Below are 15019 nucleotides of genomic sequence, written 5' to 3' on the forward strand. Positions count from 1 at the left end.
CAGATATTTCGGTTTTTATGCAAAACCGAAATATCTTTATTTAACAGTTTTAAATATAAAATATATTTAAATTAAAACCAAAATATATATTTAAATAGATTAGGTTTTTTCATACAAAACTAAAGTTTTTAAGATATTTTCTGGAAATATATTTAAAAATGAAATATATATTTTAGAAATATATATATAAACAAAAATATACATACAAATATATTGGAATATATATTTTCTGGAAATATATATCTGATATATTTCAGAATATATATTTTTTAGATATATATTTTTTCAGATATTTCGGTTTTTATGCAAAACTGAAATATCTTTATTTAACAGTTTTAAATATAAAATATATTTTAATTAAAACCAAAATATAAATTTAAATAGATTAGGTTTTTCATACAAAACTGAAGTTTTTAAGATATTTTCTCGAAATATATTTAAAAATGAAATATATATTTTAGAAATATATATATATATATATATATAAACAAAAATATGCATACAAATATATTGGAATATATATTTTATGGAAATATATATCTGATATATTTCAGAATATATATTTTTTAGATATATATTTTTTTCAGATATTTCGGTTTTTATGCAAAACTGAAATATCTTTATTTAACAGTTTTAAATGTAAAATATCTTTAAATTAAAACCAAAATATATATTTAAATAGATCAGGTTTTTCATACAAAACTGAAGTTTTTTGTGCAAATATATCATAAATAACCGGATTTTTTTCAAAGCTTAAACTTAAACAAAACACAAATAAAATATATCAACTTGTAACATGCATTAAATTAAAAAAATACTAACCTTTGAATGACTAAATGTGATGCTTGTTAGTTGTTGCTTGAGTCTTAAGAAATTGAGAGTTGAGACTTGAGCTTGAGTTGAGAGAATGAGAAGACAGGAGTTGGGAGAGCCAAGTCCGAGTGATGCCTTGAAGTTGAGAACTTGAAATTTCAAATTTTTGATTCTTGAGAGTCAAATTGTATTAGAAATTGGGCTTGAGTTGAGGGGCTAAGGGAGTAAGGGGGGCGGACCAAGTTAGAAGTTATCAAGAAAATAGAAAGTCAAATTGTATTAGAGAAAGAAGACTGAAATTTGTATATTTCAAGAAGCCTTCTAATCTAAGTAAAAAAGGACACCTAATTCTAATTGTAATTGGTTCCTTATTTGGTGTAAAAGACCTTGGAAACTAGGATCCTTTGATTCTTTTCTTTAAACTTTTCCAAAAAATGCAAGAAGCTATCATCTAAAGGAGGAAAGGTGTAGGGAGTAGTACTAGGGATACCTTGTCTTACAATACTTTCAATTAATGTCATTCCTCGCTAGAAGACTATAAATTAAGTTAGGTTGTAACTAGGATAGAGATAGCTTGGTTAAGTAGGAACTGAGTAGGTTGTAACTACTAACTAGGAACTAACTACTAAGTCGGTTCGAGTCAGGTCAGTTTCGATTTTCACACATGAAAACTGAAACCGAACCAAATCATCTATTTATGATTTTTTATAACCCAAAACTGACCGGTGCTAAAAAAAAGCCGGCCGACTCGGATTGGGTCAATGCGGGTTGGTTAATTTGGCCGGGTTGGGTCTAATTATGAACAGCCCTAATTGAAGCTCAACAGGCAAAAATGCAACGTACATTGAGAGGATTTAAGAGTAGGTTCTATAAGTGACATGGGAGGGAAGCACCTGCAAATAAAAGTCATAGTACACTTTAATCATTGAAATAAGGTGGTAGAAAATAGTGGGTTTAAGTGGGGAAGGGCACTTGTACAAGAAAAATGAACAAAAATTTAGTGTACTAATAGGGTGGGGGAAATGGTATTGGAATATGCATTTACTTTACTACCAACTTAAAGTAAATGTCAGATTTAACTAAAAAGAGAACAACAGTCAATATCCAAGGGAAACCATAACACATACAGTTAATAGAAGTCAGAGGCGATTCTATGGTTGGCATAGAGAGGGTACATATGTAGAAAATTGGGAGTACACGTGTGTTAGGCACATCTACCTTGCAGATCTAGATTAATTGTAAGTGCGAAGTGTTGGATTACTTACTTGGGCATTTAGAGATTTTTGTGATTTCAGCGAGCAACCTACGACTCTCTTCTTGCCAATTTACGTTTGAAATGAATACAATGACTGAAGAGAACTGCCTAGGCGGTTCAACAACAATTGTATATGGCCTCCAAACACATGAATGAACCAAGTTGTTTAGGACTTCAATCTGGTTGTCCTAAACATTTAGGTTGGGTAATTAGGAATTACCGAGTTGTACAATTTTAAGTTTAAATTAGCGCTTGTTCAATACCTACGAAAGTAACTCCCTTAGCTCTACAACGGGTTTGCTGATTAAGAATTCAGCTTGCTTGTCAAACATGGTAAAAGTTCTAGGTGCGGTTCGGTCTTGCAAAGAGACGAAAACTTTGTACCTAGAACAAGAGTTCAATGTGTCTTAGGACAAGTTCGTGGGGGATGAATTTAGGTTTCCATGGAGAAAACTAAATTTATGCTAAATTTAATGGGAAGCTTTCTGTTTTAAAACAAGTAAATATTAGATGAAGGCATTTAGGTTTCCATGGAGAAAACTAAGCAATGATAATCTTGAAGAACTCTTACTCTTGGTCAACCAAAACAATGTCCCTTTTCCGAGAGTTTCCTATTATAGTTGTTTGTGGGTGTGCCAAAATAACAACTACGATAATGTCTGCAAAAAAGAGTTGAAGCATAGGTGAGATAATATTTTCATGGAGTAGTCAAGAACTAGAAGTACATTAAGAGAATGTTACCTATGAATATCTTTTTGTTTTTGAAAACATGGAGCCGTTGGAATGGCACAAAATTGAATTTATACATTGGAATATCTGGGCAATCTTCCTCTAATTGGGTAACAGTGGTTTTATTAGTGAATTGTAGGTGTACGTCAGTATGGACAATGGTAAATTCAGTAACAACAATGATGACCTTGCCTTCGGTAAATATTTGTATAAATCAGTCTATCTTAGTGGTGTACATCTTGACCTCTATGTCATCACCCTAGATAAGGAAGGCATTGTTTCAATATAGACAGATATGTTTGTAAGGAAGGAAATCCAGAAGTCTATATGAAATTCTTACCTGAGAGTCAACAAATACCATCCTGCAGATTTGTCCAAGTTGATTTGCCCTTTGGAATGAAAATGTACCAACCATCCTTATCAAACAGCCCTTAAAATCCCAGTATGGTTTGTGGATGTGCAAATAATAAACAAGAGTCGGCTTGAAGGACATTTCACCTAAACAATGAAGAACTGGTGCAAATATAATTCAACAAGGGGACAAAAAAGTCAACCTCCATATCTCATATTTGTAAGTAATATGTAATGCAAGTGGTATAAAAAGATAGGAGTAAATGATTTTTGAGGAAACGTTGAATTTTGAATGTTTCACATGAGAATCCAAACAAGTAAGAATATATTCTATAAGTACAATTTAAATGAACAATATAATTTTCATATATTTCATAATTGTAACAAATGAAGTAATAATTGTAAGACCATCATTGGTGATAAAGTCTAATACGAATGTCGATTTAGCTCACTAAAAACTTCTTTATATACAACATTCCTTGTAAACCCTGTAGGGCGTTCGTTCTTCCTAATAAGCAATATTTTCAAGCCTGATCTAGATGAAACCCTTGATACAACAACATATAGTTGGCCATGGCTAAAAATAGGGTTTTCCAAATATAGACCAACATGTTTCAATGTTTGACCCTGACTCTTGTTAATTATCATTGCAAATGCAAGCTTTATAGGGAACTGTCTTCTTTTCAATTGAAATGGCAAAGAGATTTCAGTTGGTAACATTATTATCCTGGGTATAAAAACTGTTTAGACGATACGATTTCCTGTGATCACCTTTGCTTCTATAACACGCTTGCTGAGTGCTTCAACAACCAAACGAGTTCCATTGCACAGGCCACAAGATTGATTCAAATTCCGAAACAACATTATAGGCACTCCAACTTTCAATTTCAAAGAATGATTTAGTATTCCAGAAAAGGTTAGGGAGTTCAAATATTCAGGAGGGTATAAGCTAAGATAGCTTGGAGAAACATCATCAGTATTACTAATGGTATCAGCACTAAGATAGGTACATTCATTTCTGGGTATGAGAGATAAAATGTAGGAATTGATAGCATCGACTTCATCGTTCCTTGGTGCAAGAATAGCACACTCACACAAATATTTTTCATCTCGGAACATGGTGTCTATATTGGAGAAGATGCTATTCACCAAGGGAGAGACGCCATCCCCAGTGTCCTCTAATAAGATATCGTCTGGTATTGGAATCCAATTGGGCTGCACATCTTCTAGAGTGGAAATTCCAATGATGTCACCATTTCCAACTTGGAGGATGCAATTTGTTTAATGTCTTCTAGTTGAGATTGGGTAGGTACAAATCTCATATTTATATTTAGTTCAATGAGTTGGCATTGAGCCCACAAGGTTGACCTTTGCAAAGAAGCAGATATGACATCTTGTCGATGTCCCTTCAAAACTACAGGTAAGATTTGCTTAAAATCACCTCCTAAAGCAACTGTTTTACCACCAAATACTTTATCAAATGCAGCTGGATCAAAAGGTTTCATAAGATCTTTAAGTGTTCGAACCAAAGCTTCGAATGCATAACGATGTGCGATTGGAGCGTCATCCCATATTATTATATTAGCTAGCTGCAAAAATTCAGCTAGTGTTGATCGATGGCTTATTGAACACATTGATGTTTCATTTAAGTCAATTAGAATCTTGAATGTAGAATGTGCAGTTTTTCCACCAGGTAATAGCAAAGATGCAATTCCAAAAGTTGCAGTTACAACAACAATTTTTCACTCTGAGTGCAACTTTGAGATCAATGTTCTCCACAAATATGTTTTGCTAGTTCCGCCACTACCAAAAACAAAGAAAAATCCACCAATGTGCCCATGCATGCATGCACAATTTTATTGAACGCTATTCGTTGTTGTGGGTTCAAGGCATCATGTAGGTGTTCAAACTCTACCTTTAATGTAGTGACATCATAAGATAACTCTTGCCATATTAATCTGTTTAAGTTTCCATGAATAAGGTTGTCAGAAGGGTTGGCATTCCAGGGTAATCAGTTAATGACTTGTTATTTTGGTTCAAGATTGTCTCGATTTCAAGTAGAGCCCAATTCTGTAATTCATTATCAGTGAGTTGGATTTGAGCTCTATATTGCAAGTCATCTGATAGACTTTTCAAATGATTATTTCAAAGTTGTCTTGGGTTATTAACCTCATTAAACAATAGAATAGATACAAAAATATCACGCATTTGGTTACTAGTTTCCCAAATAGAATCTTCTACCAATGTGTAATCCCATTCATTATCATCATCAAGCAAGCCAAGAGCTATACATACTGTTTTGTAAGAATCATGTGTCACTCCATTTATAGTTCTCATGTCTTCAAAGCATGTCGCTCCATGAACTATATGTAATAACATGCGAAGGTAATATCTTTCTCCAGATGATGGGTGAGCATAATATAACCTTCCAATGGCCATGCGCTTTTTTCGCTTAGTCCATATTTTGGCATCATTATTCCAAACCCAATATCTTGGGAAGTCAACATAGGTCAAAGCTCTTGCTTCTGGGTAAATCCTGTTTGCATCAAACCAAGCTGTAAACATAGTTCTTTCGATTCCAAGCCTTGACATTTCTCGCTCTAAATTTTGGTGATCATCAAAGACTATAACTTGTTGATTTTCTAAGTGATATTGTAACCTTTCAACTGGTGGGTTTTCTGTTGAATAGGGAATTCAAAGATTCTCCAAGAGGCCTCAAAGGCAGATACATATCGACAATCCACATATTATTGGATTTCATCAATTTTTTCATAACTATTTGTTTCTCTTGGGTGATACATTTATGCAACAATCTCAACATTTATGTGAGCATTATATTTTCTTGAAAGATCTTTATTGTAGGGAACAACCCATCGGTTATCAACTTGATGAATTCCAACCTGAGCCACACATCCGTTGTTTCTCCAATGATAAATAGGGTAACCATCACTATTTACAGATGTCACTACACAAAATTGTCTGGGGTAGTGGCTTTTGCACTTAGATGCAACCATACATGGGTTAGAGGGATTTTGATTACCACAAGGATCATGGGTCATGAATATTACAAATGTTTCATATAGAAGGGGGTCATCATTTTTGTCAGGAAGTTCTACTGAAACAATCCGATCGATATCATCACTTGTAACTGGTTATGGCCATCAGCCAAAGTTACCAATATATGTGCGTAGGGTGTTCCTCTTTTTTGGAATTCAATGACATGTAAATTTGGAAACCATAGATTGAATGTTAGGTGTTAGATCATAGTATAGAGGATGTATCCAATCACCAAAAAGGAGTAATGAGACATTTCTACAAACCTGCAATGATGGGGCCAAATATTTTCCTAACTTTAATATCATGTAATAATTCCTTCAACTTTATCTTGAAAACACGTGACACAATATCTGGTCACTCTCTAGGTTTCAAGAAAGGGATTTCAAATAATGCTGCAATTACCTCAAGCCATTGCGGGTTTGCTGTAAATGTTATGAATAAATCTGGATGGCCTAATGTTCGACAAATGGCCACCAGTGAAAGAGGAGGTAAATATATACCGACGACCAATTAAGCTTGCATTAGTATCCCCAACATTAATGGCATCTTGTATTCCTCGATATACTTCACTCCTTAGTTGCTTTTGGTTGGACTTGTAGTACCTTAGACAATCATCTTCTATAGCAGCATAATAGTCAACCAAATACTGTTGAAATGCTCGCCCACCTTGCAGTAAGGTTTTGCCTTCATTTAAACGATTCTGAATTCGATAAGCAGTGAAATCTCTTAGTGTCACCATACGTTGGCGTTGGCTTCTAGCACGGGGAACACATTGATATGGAATGTCAAGCTTCCATCCATCTTCACCATGTGGAAATAAAAGTGGGTATTGTAATGGCATATAGCATGGGTGTGTCTCATCAATCCTTTTCAATCGGTTATCCAATGTGGAAACAATAACATCACGCCTATTAGTGCTTTGAGAGCCATCTCCAACCATCAATGCTGCTACTTCACTGCATGAAGGTTTATTATACTGCCTTTGGTTAGGCCCTCGTTGTTCTAATATTTGCATACGTAACTCAATTCTTCGATTAGGGGGAAGTAGGTCCCTTGCATATCGGAAAACCTTGGCATATGGGTTTATTTGGTTCAACATCATTTGGAGATCATGAATAATATTTGGGTCCAGTTCAGCACCAATTTGATCATCATGGATGGCTGAGATCCTATTGGCAACTTCATTTTTAGTATCATATATATATAACTGCGCAAACTTTGGGTGTTCTCCTTCGATAGGCACCAATGAGCCAATTCTATGGTAATTTGTGCCAGGTATCCTAAAAGCATATGGACCTCTCCCTTGTATCAATTGGTAATCTATTTTCCCACCCATTGATGTAAATGAAAACATAGAATTATAAACTCGAATCAACCTACCTACAAGGTTCGGCTATCCATATGATGAATCTCTCATCCCTTCACCCTGGTGGGAGCATCCCATTCACTAGGGCTTGGCCGACCCTTAGGGTGCTAAGGGTGTTGTCCTCCCGGATGCTCTAATTAGTGCGAAAGATTCTTCTAGCCGCCAATGGCATGTCATCACGGTACTTAGAAGATTGGGGCCCTGATTACTGCAAGCCCCCGTCAGCACCCTCAGCTGGGCGATCTTTCACTGCCAATCTCTTCCTCCTCGGAGGTTGGGGGCCTCCACAGGCCTCTTGGGTGTGGCCACCCTTCTTTTCTCAGCCTCGGTGAAAGACCGCCATCCACTGAATTGAAAAAAATTAATTAAATCACAAAAAAAAATCAGAAAAAAATTATACCTTCAGGGATTCGTCGTCGGTGGGCTTGGGTAGTCCGTCACTGCAAGTCGTCGTTGCTGCAAGTCGCTCGCCATCCGCCGCTGCTGCAAGTCGCTCGCCATCCACTACTGCGAGTCACCGCTGCAAGTGCTTGGTGTGACTCTCTTCGTTGCTGCAAGTTCGCCAGTCGCCGTCGGTGTTTGTTGTCGTTAGATGCCGGAGTTGATGGCCGCCGCAGGTGGTAGGCTGTGAGGGTTGAGACTTGAGAGGACTGAGGAGTGAGGAGGGAACTCGGGAACCCTAAAGGCTAAACCGTATAAGGGACTGGGAATTGGGATTCAAAAATCGTGGGATATAATTAGCATTTTATTTTTTGTTTTTTTATTTAAACATTAAAAATAAAAATATTAACTCGCAAACCACTGCTTGGGTCGAACGGTTGAGCGGTTCGACCACCCAAGTTAGCAGTTTTTTTGACTTTTCAACGTTTTTTTTCAATTTTCCGATTTCTAGTAAAACTGGACCCGGATGGCTGACCGGTTATCTGTTTTTCCGGTCCGACCGTCCGGTCCGGTCCAGTTTTGAAAACCATGACTCTTATAGATAGTATAAAAATATAATTTTATTGAAAAGAGCATGCTTCTTTTTTCTTGAAGGGGGTAGTAAAAAAAGAATAGGTTCTATGGGTAAACCCTAGAACCAACTCCAAATTCACTAAGGTTAGAATTGACCTTGGAACTAACCTTCATAGGGTAGGTTTCGATTCCAAAAACTTGAAACTGACTCTCACAAGGTAGATTCCAGGTTCTACCATGAAACCTAACTAAACCGACCCACACTCATCCCTAATAGCAAATTTATCAAAAAATTAAATACCTTGATCTTTTAAAGATAGGAAGCCATAGATAAATATCATTGTTGCAAAGAAAACTAAGTTCATTGCATAGAATAATTGCATTGGATGTACCTTTGGGAGAGTAAAGTCTCAAGAGTATCCCATATTTCCTTGCTTGTCTTGCACCTGACCATTTGGGCAAGAGAATCCTAATAGTATTGCAAGGGTCCAGTTAAATAAGAATCCTAATAGTATTGCAAGGGTCCAGTTAAATAAGAGTTTATCTTGTTTATTCCATGAGGAGTATTCCAATGTAAACGAACTCAAACCAAATGGAGAGGTGGACATGGCTTTGATATGTCCACAATACTAATGAACTCATGGCTCCATAAGGTATTTTTCTAATTGAAAGCACTAGACAATTTGAATCAAGGTTTTTAAAACCAATTCAGACAATGAACAGGTCAGGAGTTCAGTTTCTGAGTCGAACAGTCCGATCATTCAAATCGAACAGATGGCCCGTTTTAACAAAAAAATAAAATAAAAATAAAAGTAAAAACCGGCCAAACTGTTGAATGGTTCAAATGATTCGACCACCTGGGTCCGCAGTTTTCTGACCAAATCAACAGTTTTGGGAGAAATAACGATTCTAGAATAAAACGGAACTGGTTCCGATTTTTCCGGTCTGACCGTTCAAATAGATCCGATTTTGAAAATGAAGAACCTAACTTGACGGAGATGAATTACACACACTGATAGCTAGCTTGGAGGATTGAGGGACAAAGAGCTTTTGCTGGTTGACCGAGTTTCCAGTTGTAGCGATTAACATGGTTTTAGCAACAGGATGCAAGTCTTGGTTCTCAGATACCATAATAGAATTGAGAAGAGGAAGAACTCAATTAGTTGTATTGAATCTCTTTGAGTGTATATACAAAGTATATATGTAACTATGTATATATACAGTTGTATTTATATACGACTTTTTTGAATTCAAATTTTATGTTGTGACAACAAATTTTTCTCTCAATAAGATAAGGATAGGGTGCGACTTATCTCCATTTAATGTTGTGAGATGATGTGGATTGTGGAGAGTGTCACTGGGCAGTGTTTGATGTATGGAATCAATGCCATTTTTTGAGAGGCATTTTTCAGAAAATAATTTTACATAATTATGTTGTTTTCTCGTAAAACATTTTCTCATGTCATATCAGCATATTATTATTAGCAACAATAGAAAAAATAGAAAAACATCAAAAAGAGTATTTTTTTAAACCACACCTTTCATAATTTTTAAGGCGATATCTGACAAAACAATGCCATATACCTACTTAACAAAAAAATAAATAAAAAAAAGGGTAAATTACAAAGACCCCTCATACTATGGGTTTGTAACGAAGACCCCCCTGTACTTTGTTTTGCGACAAAACCCCCCATACTATGACCGTGAGACAAAGACCTCCTTCTGTTAGCTTTCCGTTGAAATTCATCGTTTTAATCATCATACTACCCTTGTAATAAATATTCCAACAATTGGGAGAAAAGCATTGTTCATCTTCCCCGATTTCAGATATACGAACAGCAGTAGCAAAAAACACTGTTCATCTACCAAACACTGTCTCTCTTTCTTTAACTTCTCTACTCCACTTGCTCATTGGTTCAGAAATTCATTTAGATCTCTCTCACCTGCGACAAAGCGGTTTCTTCTCTTCTACTGCTTCCGCTGAAAATAGCTGCACACCTTCTGCATCGACAACTCTTGCTTTTATTAGCCAAAACATCGATCAGCTCCTGCTGAAAATGTTGCTCCAACTAAGTTCCTGTACTTCAGCCAAGAACTTTCTCATGCCTTCATCAGTCTTGTGGGCAATGCGCTTCACAGCAACCTCGGCTACAAACTACAAGGTGAAGGATGAGAACCCAACCTAATTCCACCGCTGATTCAAGAATCAGGGGAAACCGAATGATTCACATTCACAATGAGTAATTTGATTTTGGTAGTTACTTGCTAATACTTGATAACTTACCTAGACGCACTTGGACCTTTGGATTTCAAACTTGGCATTGGTGCTCAAGGTTGTGGTGGCCAAAGGCCCAGTGAACTGGACCACATTCTCCACCATGAAGTTTGATGAGTCTATGCTCTGAGATATCTCCTCCACCTTTACTAGTGGCAGCGTCCCTCTTGGGAACAGCGGGAATAAGCCCATGAAAGAGGTGTACCTGTAGTGCACCCACCAACCATTATTGATACGAAAATATCCTTATCGGAACGTAGTAGAAAGATCAAGAACTAGTATTAAGTAAAATACTAATGCAAGTATCCATTTGCCGTTGAGAAGAGTCAAAGCCTCGGTGGGAGCCACAACTGGTTCTTGGCCTCCAATTGGGTGATGAGCTCCACGATCTTTGCTCTAGTCTCGCTAGAGGCCCTCAGCCCTCGATCCGTGCCATAGAGGGAATCAATCAAAGTTTTCTTCAGGTTATAAATCTTGCTGCCGCTAGGTTCCTCTGTTTTATTGGCCACTGCAGTCCGCCGCCGGAAGTCTACCATTGCAACCAATGAAGTTCTAAAGTTACCGCTAGAATGAAGTTCTGCAACTTCAATCAAAGCTTTCTCTGAAATAGAGGGAGGACTGAACATTCTTTCTTTTCCTTCTCTACCAAACACTGTCGGAAGTCCTGTTGCAACTTCAATCAAAACTTTCTTCATATTATAAATCTCGCTTAGCTGGGAGGACTTCGGAAGTCCGCCGCCACTGCAACAGTTACCACTACTGCTATTTGTGTTTCGTGAGGTCAGGAAAGATGAATAATTACAAGGGTAATATGGAAATTAAAAATTATTATAACGGTGGATTTCAAGAAAGACTAACAAAAGGGGTCTTTGTCTCACGGTCGTAATACAAGGGGGGTCTTTATCGTAAAACAAAGTATAGGGAGGTCTTTATCCCAGACCCCATAGTACACGGCTCTTTCTAATTTACCCAAAAAAGAAAGCTAATGAGCCGTAAGTATATATGATGAACCAACCAGTTCAGCTGGTGAACTGGACAGTTTCTTTTCCATGTTGGACGATGGATGCCAATCCGATCCGGTTTTAACAGTAAATATTTTTGTCATCGTTATTTGATGCATTGAAAGGTGAAGCAAGTACAAATTACACAAGTGGCCAAGTGGGATGATCTTCCAATCGAGAAGAGTTCACCCACGAACGCACAAGTATGAGAATGGGCTTTGTGAATGGCACACGTCGTGATCGTTGAAAACGCGTTACAAGTTTCCTGGGAAGGACAACGTGGAGTACACATCTCCGCCCCACAAGGAGCCGCCTCACAACGCGTTACATCATTGACAACGCGTTACAAGTAGAGTACACATCTCGATGATGTTATTATCGAGACTGATACTATCATCGAGAGATATATTCAATACACGGCGGAGATGTGCTGTGGGGCGACTCCTATTGGGGTGGAGATGTAATCTCCGGATTATAAATAGTTAGATATCTCGTGAATCCGGATTTTTTGCACTTGGGATCCTGCATAACTTCCTACACTCCCAATTGTAGGGCGCCATGTCAACATTCAGCACAGCATAGTATGTTAATTTCTCATGTTGCGAGTAAATCTTATATTTAATTTATGAAAAATTATAATTTAATTTAGATGAAATAAAAATAGAGAAATTCCTTAGATTTTTTAAAATAGGTTTTCTTCTTCCTTGTTTCCCTCAAAGCTTTCTACCACTTAACTGAGGAAACCTAAGCACCAATAGACCACCCGTGAAACACATTTGAGACAAACAATAAAATTATTCTGTTTGGCCTTTTCTCTTGATTTTATTAAGCAAATAAGCAATGAGAATCTTAGAATATAAAGCTGCCTTTTGTCTTGAATTTATCATATAGAAGGTAAGGCATATGAGAGTTAGGGCTGGATTCTGGATGCGGATGCCAGGCATGTGTTGTCTTGTCAAACCAAACTACAACAACGGTAGAGTTGAACTAAATGCATTGTTTGGGTGCTGTAGAAATCTGTATTAATTGTTTGAATCTGTATATTTTGTACATCAAATATAGAAATCTATGACTAGTCATAGATCCCCTCTATTTTGAGATTTTTGTTGTTAATCTAGTTAATGAAATACAGGAAAAGGTCAAAGTGAGTTCCTGTATTGATTGTCTCAAATGTGCAGTTCTCCGTCCATGGTCGGCCGATGCTCAGGCATGCAATTCTCCATCCATAATCCATCAGTGCTCAGGCGTTCTATTCGGTGGAGAAGTAGTGCCGGAGAAAGTTAGAGCCCCTCTCTTTTTTGGTAGGCGTAGAAACCCTTCTCTTATCCCTATTTTTTATTTTATTTAAAATTTAATGTAATTTTGAAATAAATGCATGCACGGGTGTTAAAAACGTTTGTTAAGGCTCTTTTGCTCTTGGTGTAGGGCTTTATCTTGCCTTTGATGTATAAGGCTTTCTCTTGCTCTTGGTTTTGTAGAGCTTTCTTCCCCTTTTTGCTTGTCATGGTTTGAAACTTGTCTGTCTGTCTTAGAGTTGGTGTTATGGAAGAGGAGGTACTTGTTAATGCACTTAATAAGGTTGGGTGTTCGGAAGATGGAGTGGACATTGATCATGAAATCAGTAATAGGGAGGATGGTGATAAGTGGAATTGGTGCTTGGTGGGGAAAGTTCATGGAGATAAAGTGGTGAATCATGTAACAGTCATGGGTGTTTTTCCGAAGTCATGGAACTTGAAGTGATCAGTGGTGGTGGAGGGTTCACCTAAAGGCCATTTTATGTTTTTCTTCACCCATGAAATGGACATACGATTAGTGTTGGACCGTGGCCCATGGGCAGTTGTTGGTCAAATTCTGGTCTTGAAGCGATAGATTGTAGGAGGATTGTTAGAAGAATTGGATTTTTCCAAAACTGAATTCACCGTCCAAATACATGGTTTCCCATTGGATTGGCACATCAGGAGTGTTGGAGAAAAAATTGCAGCACAGGTGGGCAAAGTAGTAGCAAATAACTCATTGGATCTGCAGAAATGTTGGACTAGCCATGTCCCTGCGAGAGTGGAGATTGATTTGAATCAACCACTGAAGAAAAGTGTACCGGTGTATCGTAAAATGAAGAGTCCTCTCTGGGTTGATATCAAATATGAGAGATTATCATTATTCTGTTACTATTGCGGGCATATCGGCCATGATGAGAAGCATTGTATGGAGCGGGTAGAGAAGGAAAAGATGGAAAAGGATGAAGCTCAAAATCTTTGTTATGATGCATCGTTACGTGCTGATCCACCAACCTTTTTTGGCCAGACCTCTAGATTTAAGAAACATGACAAGGGTGTCTCTCCGCCTGTTCAACAGGTTACGCCCGTTGTTCCACCGGAGGCAACGACGAAGGGTGGCGAAAGTGTAGTGACTTTTGGGGTTCCTGGTGGAGAGTCGTTTGGTGGTGGCATTGAAAGTAGAGGAGATCGTGGTGTGTAATTGGGACACGAACAAGCAGTTACGGGAACATTGATGGCAGACAATATTGAAGAAGAACTTTTGGGGAAGTTTAAGGATCCTGAGGGGATTCCGAAAACCTATCTCTACGGTTCAAAGTTAGGGGCTGTAGGACCCTCAAAAAAGAAGAAAGTTGCATCTTTCTTTGACGTGGGGAATGAATTAATACATCATTTGTGGGTGGGGGAGAATGGTGGGAAGGAGACTTGCGAAAAAGTTCTAAACCTTAGAAGTGATGAGGTGGTAAGGAGTGGATGTACTGAGAATTCAAATTCACGGGCTTCGGTGGTTGTCCCTTTACAACCCCGAGTGGACCCATGAGGATCTTAGCATAGAACTATAGAAGTTTGGGGTTTACCTCTACAATTCAAGAATTCCAAGCACTCAATCGTATGATGAAGCCAGAATTTATTGTTTTGTTCCGTCCAAGGAGCGGAGTGGGGGTCTTTGGCTTGCATGGCAATCACACATTGATGTTGAGATCCTTTTTCAAGATGATTTTATGATTGCTGGTTTGGTTAATGGTGCTCCTCCAGGGGTGGAATGGTTGTTTTCGGGTGTTTATGGAGACCTAAGAAGGTCTAGTGGTAGGGTCTTATGGGAAATGCTTGAAGGCATTGCTGGAAAATATTTGGGTCCATGGATCTGTTTAGGTGACTTCAATGCTATTGCCTGCGGTGATGAGAAGAGCGGAGGGAAAAAAAGTATTGGTGGCTTGCTGAGGT

The 15019-nt window shown here is 37.7% G+C and overlaps 1 protein-coding gene and 1 long non-coding RNA gene across 2 annotated transcripts; both read right to left on the reverse strand.

Annotated features, from left to right (window-relative positions):
* Positions 1-3892: 3892 nt before the first annotated feature.
* LOC148804121 (uncharacterized) lies at positions 3893-5740 on the reverse strand. The gene is made up of 3 exons (XM_088899505.1): positions 5318-5740; positions 4590-4737; positions 3893-4374 (listed from the first exon to the last, which is right to left on the reverse strand). The coding sequence occupies exons 1-3, from the start codon at positions 5738-5740 to the stop codon at positions 3893-3895; spliced, it is 1053 nt and encodes a 350-aa protein (XP_088755631.1).
* Positions 5741-10067: 4327 nt separating this feature from the next.
* LOC104613273 (uncharacterized) lies at positions 10068-11446 on the reverse strand. Its single transcript, XR_016084559.1, has 3 exons — positions 11095-11446; positions 10810-11005; positions 10068-10719 (listed from the first exon to the last, which is right to left on the reverse strand). It is a non-coding gene; the product is annotated as an uncharacterized LOC104613273 (long non-coding RNA).
* Between the last annotated feature and the right edge of the window lie 3573 nt (positions 11447-15019).

Source organism: Nelumbo nucifera, chromosome 1 (assembly GCF_055504915.1).
Source record: "Nelumbo nucifera cultivar China Antique chromosome 1, China Antique-T2T, whole genome shotgun sequence".
NCBI lineage: Eukaryota > Viridiplantae > Streptophyta > Magnoliopsida > Proteales > Nelumbonaceae > Nelumbo > Nelumbo nucifera.

Bases quoted from the DNA above. Each gene is read 5' to 3' on its own strand.
- LOC148804121 (XM_088899505.1), bottom strand. From the start codon at position 5,740: ATGTCAAGGCTTGGAATCGAAAGAACTATGTTTACAGCTTGGTTTGAT. The intron at 4,738-5,317 runs GTTAATAACCCA...GAATTTTTGCAG, and splicing joins CTATTCTATTGTTTAATGAG to CTAGCTAATATAATAATATG. The intron at 4,375-4,589 runs GTGATTTTAAGC...TTTCCACTCTAG, and splicing joins TAAAACAGTTGCTTTAGGAG to AAGATGTGCAGCCCAATTGG.